Raw genomic sequence first — 18661 nt, 5'->3', positions numbered from 1 at the left:
AAGTCGACCTCCTCGCTCATTTTTCATCAAAATCAAATAACACGAGAACGGAGAAATGTACAACATGATATCGCAGCGTGATATCAAAACAACAACAGGGAGTTTCATTAAAAGAAAATAACATTGCATTTCACCATCGTCGGATTGCGGGAAGCGGGCGAGCGGCCGATTGGGAAGTGGATCAGCCAGTGATTTTGTCACTGGACGTGAGGATTTGCGTGATGATGTCTCGCGAGATCTTGTCAACAAATCATGCTGGTTCGTTATGCACGGTTGGATTATACTCAAGTCAGTCAGGCGGCTGGGAATTCTTGTCGAACTCCCGCCTTTGGTCAATCATAGTGAATTTGCGACTCTTACAGTCCGCAATAAATCAAATAATTTGCGTTAGAATACCAATTTCTTCGAGATTCCTTGATTTTGACTTTGATTTTGGTGTCAGAAATGGGGTCTTTGTATCACATTTTATGCTTCTCCGGTGAAACACAGTGGAATTATCAAGCTGAACATATAATCGTAAAATTGAAATTCAGAAAAAGATACAGGTAGTAATAAATTTCGGTTTATTACAGATCACAAGATAATGATATCAGATAATAATTTAATATCTCTCACTGAACTTGTTCCTCAACAGTGAACAACCTTTGTTCTGACTTAAACATCTTATGCAACTATTAAGTCACACCAGTTGCAACGTCCAATCTCTCAATGCAGTGATTCGAGTGATTAAGTATATCTCATGCCATATGAAATCGACGAAATTGCAGAATTAATAATTTCTCCGGGTAAACGGCTAATTTATGCACAACACGCGGCGTCTGTGGCCTTTTTTCTGCCCGTGTGCCGGCGAGGAAAGTCCGAAAAATATGAAAATTAATAAATTAGATACTTTCATGGCATTTTTGACCCGATCTCTCAGCATGCAAGCAATCTCGCGAGTATCTTCTTTCAAGATTGGTGAACGCGATCTAGAGGAACACGCGGAAATCATATTTGTGCGTTTGTCCGTTACACGCTGAGCCGATTCAATTATCTGATTATGTTAATATTACAGTCTTTGTGTGTCTCTGCCAAAAATGGCTCAGAACTACTTTAAATCACCAACACAGCAACAGTCTTTGGCGGCTCTAATCAATTTTACCTCGGCAATATTGCATTTTGATGGGGATATTTGTGTCACAATATTTCAAAGCGCGTTTGATGGGAATTTATGTGATTTTGTAATTAAGAGTTCCCCCCGGATTTCATCGCTAATTGATTACAAACCTGGTGCTCACGAATGTGAGCTGAACTTTCGCTTTTTTCCTTTTGGGAATCACATTCATTTCTTGGCTGTTTTTGGAAATTTTATATACACAGGATTTTTGAGTAATCTCGCCTCTCGCTCACGAGTGTTGTCTGCAAATTGCCTGTGATGACAAATGGAAAGATTTACTGTTTAAATCCCTAGAGGTTAATCAGCAACTTGGAATGTTGCATTAGTTGTGGGCGGAAAAATTTCCACTGATCATTGATTTGGGAGTAAAGCTCCGGAAATTGTCTCTCATTTGTCGTATCTAAAAAAAAACACCTTTCATTCCTTTCGTCCATTGATAAACCCCTCGCGCATAAACGCCACTAAATGCTTTGATTGATCATTCATATGGTTTTTGCATTAGAATTTTATCTCTCTCTTCTCCTCGACTCTATGAAAAATCACTTAGTCCCTCATCATCAGTTTTCCATGCATTCTAATTTGGGCGGCAAATGACTCTGACATTTGAGATAGTGCCACGCATTGCTGATGGCCCCAAAGCGGGCTCCTCGCGATGGTGTTTAAGTTTTTAATAAACATGTTGGGCGTTTCTTTACGACGCTTTTTCCATGTACTCGCGGAGCGGAGAGAACTGTAAAATGTACCAAAACACCAGCAGCCCAAATGGAACATGTCTGGAAATATTATTTTATTATTAACATATAAAATAGTTGGTGTGAGAGGCAAGAAAAAATATATACTTGAACCCATTTTTATGACGTTCAAGAGACTTCTTGATGCTTTCAGCGTACTTTTTTGTGCGTCCTTCTTCGAGGCATGGAGTTGATCTCTGGAGTGAAATATGTGACATTCACGCGATATATGTAAATTGATCTTCTCGCTTGGCATTTGAAAGTAGGGTAGAAATTCGTTCATTGAGATCTTTTTTTTTTATTATCAACATTTGGTTTGGCGTTTATGTAAATTTAACGAGAGATGCTCGAAAGTTCTTTCATAGCTCACGGAATCTTATCATCATTTTTTCCCTGCTTTCGCAAGTTTGTGAAACAGATGGGAATTCTGTCACGGTATTTTAATTAGAAAGTATAGTTTTTCAACATCGATAATGGATTTCGAATTGATTTGCAAATTGGTGTAGAATTGGCTTTTAAGCAAATTCGTAACTTCCTTTCGGGCAATGAATACTTTTCACCTCTAGACTTTGGCTTCTGTGTATTTAGGCAGTGTGTAAAAATTCCATAAGCATTTAATAAGAAGCGTCTTCTGGTGTTCCCGGAACGTCTAAGCACAGCTGGAAAAACTGGCTCAGAAAATTCTCATGATGTGAAAAAGTGTGAGAATATTACAGCGATTCCCTCCCATTTGGTGGTCGTAAAGGATGGCAAGGGTTAATTTTTGTGGGTCGTGAGCATTTCCCGCTGCCTTCAAACCGTCTTCGCGATGTGATAATGCCCCAAGTGGAGATATTAATGTTCTCGGCTGGTGTGTAAATTGGTGTTCTTGGAAATTAAAAGTACACTTCATGACACTCCAATAAATAAAAAATGACACATTTTGGGTCTTTCCCATCTTCCTTCCTCAACTGATGGGCCTTGTGATGGTGTTGAATTTCTTTGGGTTGTGCACGGAGAGTTTTCCCTTTTGCTCTCATGTGCGCTGGAATGTCATGATTCCCTCCTCCCACACGCGCACTAGTCAGAGGGAAAAAGTGTTTTTATTAGTAAATTTGTTGTTATTTGTATACTGGGTGTATCATCAAAAGAGCACGCCTCGGCGACGCTAAAATGTCTTAAAAACAAGCAAAGCAAATGTTTGATGAGTAATTCTTCCAGAATTATCACATTTTGTCCTCTTCCAACTCGCCTTCCATCATCACTCTGGCCTGCCAACATGTTTCTCCTGTTGGTGGCTTTAGTGAATGTAAATAAAACATGCCAAGAAGAATTTGGAGAAAAAAAACCTCTACGGCCGGTGCATTCGGAAGATTTCATTATGGATCTCTTATCGCTAAAGGAATAGAGACTTTTCAGTCGGACAGGTACTTATTTGTCTGTCGACATGGTGTAAATCCTTTCTCGTGAGGATGTGACCATTTAGGATCTCTAATCCCTCAGACAGGGCGCTTTAGCCTTCGACAGACGCCACATGTTGATGCCGTCAAATTGATCAATTGAGATAAAGACAGCAGATCAACAACTCTAATAAATGAATCGCCCAAAACGGCGCACATTTGACCCAATATCTCTCCTTAAGTACTGCCTCGACCAATCTTGCTAATGAATCTCAATTATTCGCTCAATAAGTCGTGGCGATAACTGTTAAAAATATCTCCTCTGAGAGATATAATCAAGATACGTTAAGTCTTCAAGTGCAATTTCGCGTTTGTGCAAGTCACTCTTGTTCAAATGTTGTGGCTCAAAAGGTGTTTTGTTTCGATGAATGATCATTTTGTGAAAGACATTGTCATGCTGTGCGTCTTAATGCCTTTTAAGCAGCGCGAGGTTTGTGCGAAAGTGCAACAAATTGAGTGGCACTCCAAAAGCGCCATTGTATATTCAAATTCGATTAACGATTTTCTGCCTGTAAAACTTTCTCTTGGCTTGTAAGTCCTCGACAAACTCAGTGCAATTATTCCAATGATCCGGCAATTAAAGGATGTTTGGGTGAGAGTGGCAGATTGCCTTCCACGTGGGATAAAGGTGCAATTAAGGCTGCGACCGGGGGTGAGGATGAATAAATCAGAGCTTCCACCCACACCTGGAGTCTCCGGCAATCTCCAGACATGTCAAAGAGTGGTCTGAGCTGCGGGGATGGAGACAAATGGGTGTTCTTTCTTGTTGCCTGAATAAATCTCCTTCTCTCACTCTCTGGTGGCTTCGTCGCGTCTCCGCTTCGGCCCAATCAGGCGAACAAACCGCGCGCCATGGCTAATAAAAAGTGCTAAAGGTATTTGAGATAAAGTGTCTCCTCTACTCCTCTAGATTGCCATAAATCAATTCCATATTTGCCCGTGCAGTTGTCGCTGCGCGCATCCTTGCGTCGCGACCATCTTTTGCGTATGGACGAAAAGACTGGATGCATTTTGACTCTTGTGTGTTTGCCATGTTTGGAAGTGTGCGGAGGATGCACTCATTGCTATTAATTGGCATTTTTGCTCATCCACGGCATATTTATGCCACACACTCGCTAGCCATTCTCCTGAGATAGGCCGTGTGTGTGTGACTTATTTATGTTCTTATTGTACTTTGGCACAGCAGTGAAAAAAGAACTGCGCCTGGTAAAATGGCAATGAGACGTGAATTCGCACTAAATTCACATCTTCAGGGATAAATCATGGCGGTGAACGTGAATAAATTTCACATTGTGCATAGATGCAAATGGCCAAGATGAGACTGCAAATTGTCTCCCATAACTGGTCATTGGGCTTGTTGTCTGGTGTGGATTTCTCTGTGGTCATGCAAGAGGGCTAAAATTGAAAGCTTGGCGAAATTAATCTCACCTCAAACGACCGTCTCAATCTGACAGTGTATCGATTCTGCAGTTTACGCAACTGCTTGGATATAGCCTGCAATATAACACTGAATTCTGCACTGAAAATAATATTCTCCTAGAATGAGCAAATTAGCCACGCCCCTCTATTTGCCCCGCCCACTCAAAAGTCTTTAGCATACTAATCTTCTCGATGTATAATGAGTGGACAGCAGAACATTTAACCATATCATGTATCTTCGAGTCATCAAGAATCACGATGACCAGTGAGTTTTAGGAATACCTCCTGTGATCACTCATCGATTCGGTAGCGCTTGACCCCTCGACTGAACCCGTATTGGATTCTTTCACATGGCGAGGCTGATTTCTTCTTGAATCAATTACGGCGATTGAGAGAGGGAATTAGATTTTCTTCATCGTGTGTCACATGCTGACGATTGCCGCGGATAGAGGAGGGAAAAATGGGTGGTGAAAAAAAGCCAGTTGGAGATGGATATCGAACGAGGTGCTCTCGACAAAAGTCCACGATCAATCGAAATGCAATAAATATCTAATTCAGCAAAATACTTGCGACTCGTATTCCCGTTTTCAGATGTATACAAACTGGCCGTGTTTTTCTCGCGAGATTCTCAACCTTTTTCTCCGCACTTCACCATCTTCAGTTGCTGCGTCGCTGCAAGATGGACATTAACTACTTTTTGCGCGCAGATCTCACGTCAACAACATGAAAGGCTCCCGGGCAAAGTGCGGGGACGAAGACGTTAATATGCATTTTTGGCTGTGTGTTCACTTCCAGTCTCCTTGGCCAGCATATTGTCGTCCAAGCGCGAGAGATCGCCGAGCAATCACATGTGACCACACTTCTTTGCCAGCAGATAAACGTGAAACAATTTGAAATTAATGTTATCTGGTAGGATTCGTGCCTTCTGTGACTCTCACCGAAGGTGCATTGAGCGCGAGGGTATGAAAGAAATGTGTATGAATTTTTCTTCGCGAAGAGTGGACATTATTTTCTTGATGGAGCGCAAGACAGTGCAAAAAATCGTTGACATTTCTCACAGCAGAAATTTAAATATTGTAAGATAAACTAATTGATCTCTTTCATTTTCTCTTGCAGACGTGGTTTTTCACTGACACCAATGATAAATACTACCAGGAAATCACAAGTAAGTCACATATGTGATGTCATTCAGTAGCACAAATTGAGAGAAAATCCACACACACGCCGTGTTTTGAGATAAGACGACTTTATTGCGTCTCTAAAATGTGCACCCAATAATGGCTGGAGAAAGTTCAATTTCCTCAAAAGACACCGTCTCTGCTAATTGTGTGATATCACTCAAATCATCACCCTCGTCATCTATCAGATTGTAAAGTAATAAAAAATGGCAAATGCCTAAGACAAAGGTAGTAAAATCACCATAAAATCACTAAAGAGCCATTCGAGAGGCGCTTTAATGACACACATTTTTTCTTGTACCTCTTTGCCATACTTGCAAAGGTGAATTTATTGAAAAAAATCCCACACAAAACCCGCGTGAAGGCAGAAAAAAGGCGGTGTAAAGTGTGGCTGGTGGAGAAGCGATGGTATTTTGGATCGTGGTGAATTGAATATTTTTGGGTTTTGGTCCAGGAGGCAAAAAGATCTCCGCGAAATCCCATAAGGAGACGGCGATTTATCTTGTTAAGGAATTGATAGAATACCTCCTAATGATGTTGAAATTCTTTAGGTGCCGCGCAAAAATGACGATGGACAGAAAAAGTCGTTTATGTAGTGTAAAAGTGTGAGGATGTCTTCAGTGGCGTAGCCTTAAGGGTGGATGGAATGAAATTTGAGACTATTTAGTCAGCAAGAGAGTTCTTGGGTTTCAAGAACACTGCCAATCTCACAGGTTTATCTGACGAGGGATGGCATTTTTCCAATGATATGAAATTTACCAACTTGCCGATGAAAGATGCAACTAAACTTTGGCGAAAGGTCACAAGTTGACTACCGAAATCATTAAAAAGCAATCATGGTGTGGCAATGAGATTGACCATTTCATCACTGTCAATTGTTGAGACGTGAGTAAATTCATCCGCCCAATTTTATCGCGCACACAAAACACAAGAAATGACGAGTTGATGAGCAACGCAGAATTAGAAAGGACGTAATAAGCAAACACGCAGCTTAGCTTAGTGAGCTGAACCACGCGAACAACTCAAAAAATTATAACACATTGGGAAAATTTAACCATTTCTGCAAGAAATGGAGTCAATTGATTGAGTGAGTTTTGGACACTCATTAGGAATTCACATAACATTGTGATTAACTCCACACAAATTTGTTATTTTCGGTTTCTGACAAAAGCCAGACAAATCAAGCGTGAAATTGAGAGGTTTTGCATTTTGAGCTTGTCCAATATATCTCTTAAGTTTAAGAAAACACATGCATTAAGCATTCAGTCAAATCTGTATTCTAGAATAGCGGCCACAGTTTAATGGGCTATAAGAGGCGGTTATCAAACGTGCCGACGACCTTTCTTCTTCTACTGAAATATGCGGATTCTCCAATGTTGCTGCCATTCTAATGAATCACCGAATTACATGTGTGCAGAGAAGCTAATCTCATGAGTGGATGTCTCTTGCAAATTATGCGGAAATATTTCACTATCTATGGCAAAAGTTTCCAGTCAGACATCACATAAAAGCGCGGAGAGACAGAATGCGCGAGGAGAGATGGTCAGAAGGAGAGTCTCATCATTGGAGGTGGTGATTTGTGGCACAGAGCTCAAGAGTGACACTAATTAGACGAGGTGGAGTCGGTGGCAGAGGTCAAATGGGCGCACATCTCAATTTTCAAGCCGGTGGAGGCCGAAAGTGCGGTGTTCATTTCCATGAAAATCCAATTCTTTTGTCAACCACCAGAAAATGTATGTTTGAATCCGGAATTCTCGCCACCACACCGATATTTCCCATCTTTCTATCGTTTTATATTCACTTTGTTCGTGAATTCAATTAAGTGGGCATTTGGTGCCGAAGTTGGAGACCCTCTAGAATCATTAAATTGTCACAAGAGTGATGCTCGGGATGCTAAATTAACGATTTCTTGGCGTGTCTCCCCGAAAATTGGCTGTTTTTGTCCGAAAAGGGGATCCAAATTGATTATCTTCTGGCCAAGAGAGAAGCGAATGCACATTTTTTGTGTGATGGTGTCGAAGGGTGTCAAAGTGCCTCTGCTTTGCCAGACAGAAAGAAATATCTTTTAATTGGACAAAATATCTCAACAGCATTCTGATCCAATCAAAATTCCTCAGCATCTTAGTGTATTTTATTCCCTTCTCTATCAATGCATACCCCCTTTAATCCCGTGTTCTGGGGCGTCACACAATGGCCAAGGAGAAAATTACAGCGCGCATCCCAATGATAATGCGCGCTGTTTGAGGATCGCCAGACTCTGATGGTGGCAAATTCGATCGGAGAGAGAGAAAATCGGATCAGGGATGCTCAAATGTTCAATTAAATTGACACGGAATGCCTTTGATTGTGAACTTTTATCACTCGCCCCCAATTAAGATTCCACCGAATGTCCTTTGCGGTGTATTTTAATTGAGAAATGCACTCTGCGACTAACACTTGCGATAACTTTCAGATGGCCACATGATTAACACCAACTGCTCCATGGGTCACTTCCGAAAGGCGCTGTGCTGCAAGATGTCCGTGGAACTGGATGTTTTTCTCAACAGTGGCAGAAAGTGAGTACAAGATGCACATTTCTTTATTGTTTCTTTTACCTCTTGCCAACCACACTGGAAGATTACATTTTATTTTGCTCCGCTCGCAAAATGTACACCTTAAATTTTGAGAGCGAGAAAGAGAGAAAATGCAAATGAGCCAATTAAGAGATATAAATTTTTGCTTCTTTTTCAACCATCATTCGCACTGTTCAGGTGTAGTGTCGTGTCGCAGTTGGGGTAGAAAAATCTGCGTATGTGTAGAAAACTAGAAATCATACTTGAAACTATTGTTGCTGGAAAAATGGGCGGGGCTTTCTAAAGGGTGGATCTTAAGAGAATTTTTAATTTGCCCGAATTTTCTACCGCAAGATCAAGTGTAGTAAAGTTGTGGAAAGAGAAGCTGTAAAAATTGTACCATTGCCTCCGAGAGGTCGAAAGGGACACTGATGAGAAAGAGACGAAAAAATCCGTGAATCAGTTATTATTGTAATTTTCTCCATGTTTCCAAATTAATCATTTATCATTGATGAGTATCTGTGAATTTATATGCCACACAATTCATGCTGCAGCCCAGAAGGTTATTCTTTAGCCATCCAATTTCATTATTAGTCAATTTATATTCAAGCGAAAATGAAGAAACAGTGGCGGCATGTCTTTCTTCTGGGTCTTATTTCATCGAATTCGTGTATGGATTTAAATATTGTGAAGAAGTTGCCAAAAATTGCTGACAAAATATGGACTTCCTCTGGGATGGAGGCCTATAAAGATGCAACATTGAGTGCCACCTCCGGTCCTCTCAGCATGGGTGCAACATCACATGATTGCCGACTGATGAAATGAGAACAATTTGTGTAATTAATTTTGATGATTATTGCGAATTAATTCACTGTGCGCAGTTCCCCTCTCCAATTTGAATTTATTCCACTTTTTTCTGATGAGGGGAACCCATTAAAAATCGGGAAAGACGATCGAAATTGTGTGAGAAACCAGGAGGTGGGAATAAAAAAGAACACGTCAGGGGGAATTGAATGAGAAATTCATCTTCTTGAAGTTTCAATTCATTATACAACAATGGAGTAACTCTTTTATTCCCTTCCACGTGATTATTATATACTGTATAACATACGGAGCCTTTAGAATAGAGATTGTGGCCGTTCTGAGTTAATTTTCAAGCATAGAAAAATGATCCCAATATCCTTGTGCTGTTGAATTTGCCTATCGGATTTCCAAGAGCCGCACCTTCAATGATATCCAAACACCATTAATTCTGCAGAGCGCCGTGAATGGCCATGTAGGTGCTGATCATACCGTTGGAGTCCTTTTCAACGACCATCACACCCTCGCCATTGGCGGTTTTGTGGCACACAATGGGTCGGATGTCTCCAAAAGCCTTCAGATCGGCATATTTGCCGAAGAGCGCTTCTCCCAGTGTCACTGGGAGTGGTGGCAATTTTCCTTTGGGTGGCTTCTCCTCAAATAACTCGTACAATTTGGTTATTTGCTTGCCTGAGGTCTCTTCCAGTGCCAACTTGAGATACTTCGCATAGTCCAGGGCGAGTTTAAACTCTCTATCCTCTCGAATTGTGCCGCACAACTTCCGGAGCCACAGCAGAATGTGCGCTTTGTCAGCCCAGTCCACGAGATTTACGCTCATATCGACAATTTCCGCAATTGTATCCTCAAACTCACGATGACTTTCTCTCTCCATTGCTCCGAATGTACAAGAATTTAATACTTTATAATGAGTTATGAATTTTTTGTTCAGTCGAGTGCTGAGATTTATGCGCACACAGTCGAAGACCTGCATAGAAAAGTCATGCAAAAGTGCACAGAAAGTGTTCCTCTTTTTCTGACAATATGCTTGTGATGAAATTCTGCTGTGCAGAATGAAATTATAGTCATTAAAACTTACATCTGTATACAAGAGATTTTATCTAAGACGAGAAAAAATGCACAACTCAATAATTATGCAATGGCCGATGGAGATTCAAATCGCGCTTGATTTTTGAGGCGCATTTCATTTTGTGAGCTCAAATTACAGGTAAATTATACATTGTGGTAATTATTTAACGCGCAGAATGAGGCAACTTTTGAGACACATTTGAGACTTTTTAATGAGTCCTAAATGTCACAGTATCACGAATATGCGGAGAAACAGACTTTCTGTACAACTTGTACTCACTTGTCATGATTGAAAAGCATTCCATGGCCTTTGATGGACCTGAGATCCGCCAATGGAGAACATTTCAATGTTAATTCAGGGATGAAAGGAATGCGTTTCAATGAACTGTGGCTGGGGATTTAATTGAAAATAGAAGATCTGCTGCGCGGCGAGAGGAAGTGTGATGAGTAACAATAGAGCAATCTGTTCCTGAGTCAATGAGGTGTGTTGTGCTGGGCTGATCAAGAATAATAACACCCAGAACATTTTAATAAGATGGAGAGCGAGCGGTGGAGAAAAAAGGCAAACAATCGAACCAAATCTCACAAGTCAATCATACTCATTCTCGATCATTTTGTCCAAAAGAAGAGACCCCAAAAGACAGGAGGGATAAAGAGTGATCGAGAGATTTTTTCCTTCCCCAATTATAACGAGTCTCTCCTCTGTGTACGAAAAATTCACTTGTCCTCCAGACGCGCCACGGACTTTTTTCCCCATAAACTTCATTAGCGAGCATTACAAGGCAGGAATAATAATAATTTTCTCACTCCATTTGATGATCATTTTGTGCTTTCCGCGGTCCTCCTCCACTCGACCAGTCGTCGAGATTGGATCGCGCGCTCCAGTCTCGCCACGGCTTCTCGGGTGGCAATTGATGGGAAGACATGGTCTCTGGTTTTCATGGAAATTCTTGTCAATTGCCCACAGATTTGCTCCACAGACTCTCTGGGCGGTTCGAGATAATTAATTCAAGATAGCAATTTAATGGTTCAGCTTCTCCCTCACCCTCGCATTCGAAATGCCGGCCCACGATCGAGAGTTGATCTCTTCAAATTAATTGGGGTATATTTCGCGTGTACAACTCTTCACGTCATGTCGTGAGTTGAAAGTCATCGCGGAGACGAGATTAAGAGCGAAAATTCCACTTCTGTAGCAATTTGCAGACGTTACAGTGACACTTCTTGATTCAACGATAAGAGATATCAGTTTGTATCTGGATTCTATCGGGGAAATTTTGCTGATTTTATCCATAAAGAGCGCACAAGGGTTAAATAGTCCCTAACATGTTGATTGTCCAGCGTGGCATGAAGAGTACAAGACGTCCCTCTGTGACTCTTTGGCGGATTTTCGCTGTGAGTAGTCAGAATTATGTAAAGTGCCATGGCGAATAAAGTGACTTCCCCTTCATGGAGTCACATTGTGACGGAGATTAAGTTTCTTAGTTTATAAATTTATTCAAGAGTAAAAAGTGCAACAGTCCATGGAGGGGAAAAGCCATCGTCTCGTCGCCAATTCTTCCACATCCACGAACTCGATGAACTCTAGAGAGGCGATTAAGTTTCACATATGGCCAGATTGTCATGGCTTTGTCCAGGGAAGCCCGCAAGAATTTTATTAGACAGCTTAATGTGTCGTTTAGTGTTACAAATTCTCGGACGTGATGCGTTCTGGTGTCCAAGAAATCCATCAATGGAACCTCGGCGGTAATTGACAATCCCTCCATCGCATCAACATGTGTTAGTTTCCACTAATTGGATTTTATGACTGAAATTTAACAGTCAAATGTGTAGCGGATTAGATACAGTCGCCATACACTTGTGGAATTGTAACAAATGACTCGAAGCGCGCTTTATTCACTATATTAAAGTGATTTTCTTACCCTAATTTCCACCACAGAAGTGCGTCGCCAGCGTGTTGCTTGAAAAATTTCAACAAATATGAGTCGAGATGGTCAGAAAGTCAATTAAATGTGAGATTTATGATTTTCCAGAAGGTTGCGTGACGATGCACAAAAACACACAAGTCCAGCTTTGATGACTTTGAAGTCTACTTAATTAAATTTTTCTGTTCTCTCAAAAGTTTAGCACACGAGCTGGTTTTTTGCTACTCGCCCGCAATTTTTGTGTGTGAATTGAGTGAAATGGCCAAATCATGAGTCATAGTAAATATTTTGTCATCGCACTGAAGAGGGTTTTTAGCATAAATTTACCATCATTTGGCAATGTGTAATTGAATTGTCAGGCCATTAGAGACAAGCAGCGCAAGGCAATATTTTTACTGCAAACAAGACTTTTTTTCGAGGATGATTTTTTGAGTGGATTTTGTTAGACTTCTCGTGTAAGACGCATAAATTCCCAAAACCGTTGGCCATAAATGATGATTAACATTTTGTGAGTGCTTGTAAATTTGAAAGGTGATATTTAGAGCGTTTTATAGCTGCACCAACAACTCACCAATAATGGATTTTGATAGACAAGCAATAAAATTATAAAAAGCCATGCTTTCAAGCACCAACAAATTGTCAATGGCACAAAAAAGAGCGCGCAAGAGATGAGATAAATTGGAAGAACATCCAATTAGTCATTTTAAATGGGGTGAAAGTTTCCTCTGCGAATCTCTAGACGCTACATATTGTATTATATCCTTCTTGGAATAGATTTGTAAGAGAAAATTGAAGAAAAACCCATTGGCAGAAAAAACACGCGTATAGGAAATTGTCTTAATTGAACATTTTATTGTTACTTCGAGATCAAAAGATTGCTCGACAAGTAGAACGTATATTTCGGGGTGAAGCAGCGAAATCGATTGCGAAGAAGAATGATGGAGAAAAGGAAGTGGAAGAGTGATGTTCTCTGGGTGCGGGAGCCCGTGTGCTAATTAACTGGGCAGAGAGAGAGAAAGCATCACTTTGTCATTTGAGGCATGTTTTTCACTGGAAATCCTCCTTGTGCGCTCTGTTTTGGGGCTTAAATTAATTATTGAGGACAGAGAGAAAAACTGCGCTCAAGACTTTCCAACGTGGAAATCCATTAGGAGATGTGCGAAATGAATGACTCCATAATGTGGTGATAAAATTGTGGGGGCACCGCATCTTGAGGCGCGCGTCCAATAAAAGTGATGAATGTGGCGGGAAAAAAGGCGGCGGACAATAAAAGCACTTGTGTTTCTCTTTGGCACATATCCAATTGTCTAACATGCCCTGTAATCTGATTAAAGCTGCGCGAGATCATGATCAACAGGATGGAGATTTGCTCGCCGCAAATTGAGTCGGAGGCCATTTTCGGAAGTATTTTGGCACAGTTGGACGTTTCTCCGGGTGATACATTCCAGAACACACGAGGTGGTCTCTCCACGCTAGCCCATTAATTACTGCGTCCCAGAAAGTGCGGGAATCCACCTTGGAAGGGTGCCTTTTCTCTCTCTCTTTCTCTCTCTCTCTCGCTGTCTTGAAAGAATTCAGTGAAATAATTCATCGGCGACAGGAAGATATACTTTCGACTCGCGATCACGATGCCCCCACGACAGTGGTCATTAAAGTGCAGTGCGCGAGTGTAGGCAATTGAGGGTTGGGAGATGAAAGTTATAATTAATATTTGCTGATTTGACTAAAGCCCGCGCGAACATTTGTAATCCCGGACGGTGCTTATCTGGTGGCAGCTGCAGCTGCTGCACCAGATCCGCGCCTGGCCAATTGGAGCGCGCGGAGATGACGATGATAATATAGACAAGAATGCAGAATCGTAAGACACCTATTAATTAAGTCCCACACGAGGCTTGCGATCGCGTTCTCGGGTCATTTTTCTGTGGAGTGTATTTTATGCCCAAGAGGTTTCTCATTCTGCGCTGAAGTCGCTCAACTTCACACTCAACATCCATGATTTATTCACATCCGTGACTGAGCTTCTCCCTTGGGAAGAGCTCGTCCACTGACGATAGAGAAAAAAACCTTCTGTTATGTCAATTGAATTGATAAACCCTTTTCATTGCCATTCCAAGGCGGACTTCTCGATCTTGTTCCACTGGCTCTGACAAACCAAAGCTCGGACTAAGCTCATTTTTTTGCTGTCTCCACCAACTCGTTAGTAAATTGTCGATGCCGACTGAAGAAAATTACCCCAATAATTCCAACTCTTAGCGTCTTGGCATTCCCTCGATCGAGGCGAAATTGAATGACAAAATGCTACATGCACAAGAGTTGGACTACGGAGAGATGTTGTGTGTGGGTAGTTCATCATCGAACATCGATACACTCGGCCTTTATCCCCATCTGATCGAGTTGTGAATGAGTTTCTTGGGCGGAATTGAAGACGTAGCAGAGGAAGAGCTGGAAATTCCACTGATCATTGTCAAGCTGCAGCGCAGATGTCTCTTCGCCCGGTTAAAGTGAACTGTCGATGGATCGAGCGATGGTCACTTGGCCGATGTGTGGTAATTCGTCCATCGCGTAATGAGAAAATTGATCATTTCGATGTGAACTCATAAATCAATTACTTGACCTGCAATTTCACTTGGGTTTTCTCCTTTATGACACATGTGTTCAAAGCCAGATGAGATGTCTCATCACTCCGATGGCTGGTGTGAAATGCAAAATGACCGGATGAGAGTTTGATGACAGAATAAGAAACACAGACCATCAATTGGACATTCGCTAAATTGGTCATGTGGCGAAGACAATGCGCCAAATTCACTTCAACAATATATCTTAATGTCTTGTCAGGACATTGTCTGGGGAATCAATTAATGGAATTAATTAAAATCACATTGAACAAGTTGGGAATTTCTCTAATTAATTCAGATTCTGAAGAGAAGATGATTTTTTTCTCCCCTCATTCATGACGCATCTCTCTTCCTTCTCATTGTTCGTGCATTTGAAGAACTCAATGGTGGCAATTAGAGTGTCAATTTGATGTAATTTAGTCCGGGCTTCCTATTGAACACTCATTCTCGGCTCTTGTATGACGTTCTCTTGCAGACAGAGTCGTTGAGGTTTTGAGTGTAAATCTTATAAATAAGGCCTGAGTCTATTGATTTTATTTACACCATTAATACAGTTATGTGCTGCTGAAAGGAATCTCTTCAATCCACTTTTCTCAGGGAGAGACTTTCCCAGAAACCGCGCAATTCGTTTCACAGTCGGCTGCAAAATTGTAAAGGCACTTTGCTTTGAATCTCGTTTTGATAGACAACAAATATTCTATTCGTTAACCTCCTTCAAATGTCAATTGATCTGGTTTATCTCAAATTTGCATACTCCCAGAGCCAGTGTCATTTAGGAGGGCAATTAAGCCAACATATGACTTTGAGAGAGAGAGACTGTAATAAAATAACCGCCATAAAACATGTAAACGGGCGATTATGTTTGTTGCATCAAATGGAATATCCGGGAGTGTGTGTAAATATTTATTTTCCATCGTACATAATCCCATTAATTTCCATGCAATTCAACATGGAAGCAATGCATGCGGAGCACAATTATGAAATTCACTTGAGAGGCAACATGAAATTGACAATCTCGACTGCAACATTTTCTAAAGATTCGAGCGCGGAAAGCGTCTCTCGAGTGGGGTGTAACTATACCTTGTAAATGATCATCTGCAGAGAGTGTAATCCAGATTTTCAATTTCAAGTTTTATACGCGTCCGTTGCATCCCAGCAATTCTGCCATCGCGCTCGTCATTTTGCTGCTCCTTTTCTCAGTTGCGAAACTCGCGTTCTGGGCAAACGGCAGTGGCTTGACGCGAGGAGGCTCGAATGTATGCGAGAGAAAGATATTATTAATGCGATACACGGAGGGAAATTGTTTAAATGGGCGGCTTACGATTTCTTAAATTCCCGTAATTGATTGCGGAACACTCTTGTTAGACATGCACCATGTTTGATATTCTTTCTCAGCTCCTTGGCTGTGGATTAGTAGGTGTTCTGACTCATGCCATAGAAGTAGAGCTCGTACGCAGAACCGGAATATAATTTCATCTGCTTGGACAGAGCGATAAAAATCAATGTTGAAAATGACCCATGAAATATTGCTCATTTTCATTCAATGCTCTCGAAAAAGGCATACATTTTGTATGGTGGTCTTATCTGATCAATAGGCTCTCTCGTCGTCTGCTGAAGATATTTATAATTCAGCGGAATGCATTTGCTTTCAATTGCAAATTATGTAAAATTTACTGAGGCTCTGTCTCTGGAAAATCCGTGGATTGTTTCTCAAAATGCCCCAGACGATCCCAAGACGCTGAAAAGGAGTTTAAAACCCTCCTAAGTTTTGCCTCACGCTCGAATTTTCCAAGCAGAAGTAGAATGATTCAGAATCTTCTCTCAATATAACGAAAGAAACTCATTTCGGATAATGACTGATTGAACAATATCCAATTGGATGCGGTAAAATTGGCATTTGAGCGATACTAATCGCTTCACGTCATGTAAAATTTCTCGATTATAGGTGGAAAAAGCCCTGTTTAATGCTCCAAGTGATCCAGACACTGGCTTTTCCTCTCTGATTTAATATTTTCGCCTTGGCATAGAACAATTGCGAAGCGCATGTTTGCCCTTTGATGTTTTCGCTCCACCTGGCGCTATAAATTCCCTCCTCAACTCAATCCTTGCCAGCTTCCATCTTCGTCTTCTACCGTGCGCACAGTGACCATCGTCATGTTGTAAAAGTCACCACGGGAATATATATGGCAAAAATGTGTGCGGGATGGCGAGGAAGCGAATGATGCGAGCGAGAAGAGTGGAAAATAATCTGCACGCAATGTCTTAACATTTATTATCGACCTAAAGACTCGGACTTAGGAATCCAACCCTCTCGCTCACACTGCAGATTCCGGGTTGAGGAAAATAATGGGCGAGGAGGAAATTTTATGAGTTCACCCGAGAATCTCCTTGGTTGTGTGCACTCTTTAAACTAGTTGCTCGGGTTGTCTTGGGGAATTTATAAAGAGGCAAATTAGTGTCGGGCGATTTGTTGTGTATGCCAAGGAATCATTCACCTTTCTTGGGGGCTGTCCAGAGCCACTGGCGGAGTCCAGCTCAATTGATTTGCTTTGCCTGGGTGTCCGGATTTAATTGCACTCCATCTCGCATTTGGGCAGCAGAGCGACAAAGCTCTCATCCAGTGCCCTCGTCCAACATCAAAGAAACACCCTCGGAGTGCCACGATGAAAGGGTTTGCAGAGATAAAATGAAAATTAATTGAAGTGGTCGCGCGCGAGGGCTAAAAGGGGGTCGTGAGTGGCGGATTTTTCACTGCCGTGAAATTTATTTGTTATTCTCTCCGGCATGGCACTTACACGATATTTTCACCCCACTTTGCTGCCCCCCGCTCACTAGGATAATTTACAGACCATCCCCGCGCACAGAGAGTCCAATTTTTCACCCCAAATATGTGTGTGTCTCCCCGGGAACACACGCGATTAATTACAAATGCACTGGAATGGAATTTATTTTGGGGCTGCCGGACTACAAACATAAATTCGCAATTGAAATTCAGGCTGACGCCCCCGGAATGGGGCGCCCGTGCAAATTTAATTGTCTCCTCGGCTTGAAATGCTCGCAGATGGTTGATGCGTGTTGCCTTTGGGAAATGTGCTTTCCGGAGAGCGCGCGGTGAATTCTTCTCAAAAGAATCTGAGAATGCTTCATTGCGGAGAATGGAGTGCGAAATCGGAGAATTTTCTAAGAATTACACCAATTAACGAACCGTTTCCCCAGTTGTGATCTAACAGTGGCCGTAAATTGCGCGTTCTCGGGGAAATTTATTACTTTTAACTTGGTTGTTGACTCTCTATATTAACCGCGTGTTTCAAATTTGCCACAACTATTCGAAAGATGTCCTTTTCGCAACGCCATGAAGCGCTAATCAAAGTCCTCTAGCTAAGATCACATCGTGAATTCTTGTATCTCTCAACTGACTGGCTCCAAGGCAAAGTGCTGTAAGAGATGGGAAATGGACAGTTTGGGAGTATTTAAGAGTGTGAATCGTTTGAGGGAGCAAAAAATGGTATAGCGAGTGTCTAAAAGACATTTTTACACTTCTTCACATCAGAACAGTTTCGGAGACGCGGTAAAAAGTCAATTGAGTGAATTGTGAGGCGCAAAACACTGGAGGAAGCTATTATTGGGCTTTTTTCCAGCTGGATCCAGGTGTGGCGACGCGCGGGGAGAAGATGAAAAAGATCTATGATGATTACCGTGCCATTGATCGAATTTAGCGGGCACACGGGATGCCTTTTCTGGGGAGGAAGCGAATAATTGTGC

The 18661-nt window shown here is 41.6% G+C and overlaps 1 protein-coding gene across 4 annotated transcripts in view; it reads left to right on the top strand.

Moving 5' to 3' along the window:
* The window catches only part of LOC132259572 (fringe glycosyltransferase), a 41951-nt gene that overhangs the window by 15960 nt on the left and 7330 nt on the right, over positions 1–18661 (top strand). For all 4 annotated transcript variants that reach the window (XM_059757264.1, XM_059757265.1, XM_059757263.1 and 1 more), the window contains exons 3-4: positions 5862–5910; positions 8376–8478. In XM_059757264.1, coding sequence (XP_059613247.1) covers positions 5862–5910; positions 8376–8478 — 152 coding nt within the window. The remainder of the gene's footprint in view (positions 1–5861; positions 5911–8375; positions 8479–18661) is intronic.

The sequence above is a fragment of the Phlebotomus argentipes genome, unplaced genomic scaffold, assembly GCF_947086385.1.
Source record: "Phlebotomus argentipes unplaced genomic scaffold, Phlebotomus argentipes genome assembly scaffold_18, whole genome shotgun sequence".
In the NCBI taxonomy this organism is placed as follows: domain Eukaryota; kingdom Metazoa; phylum Arthropoda; class Insecta; order Diptera; family Psychodidae; genus Phlebotomus; species Phlebotomus argentipes.
The sequence above is the reverse complement of the archived record's forward strand: the minus strand, read 5'-3'. Positions and strand labels throughout refer to the sequence as shown.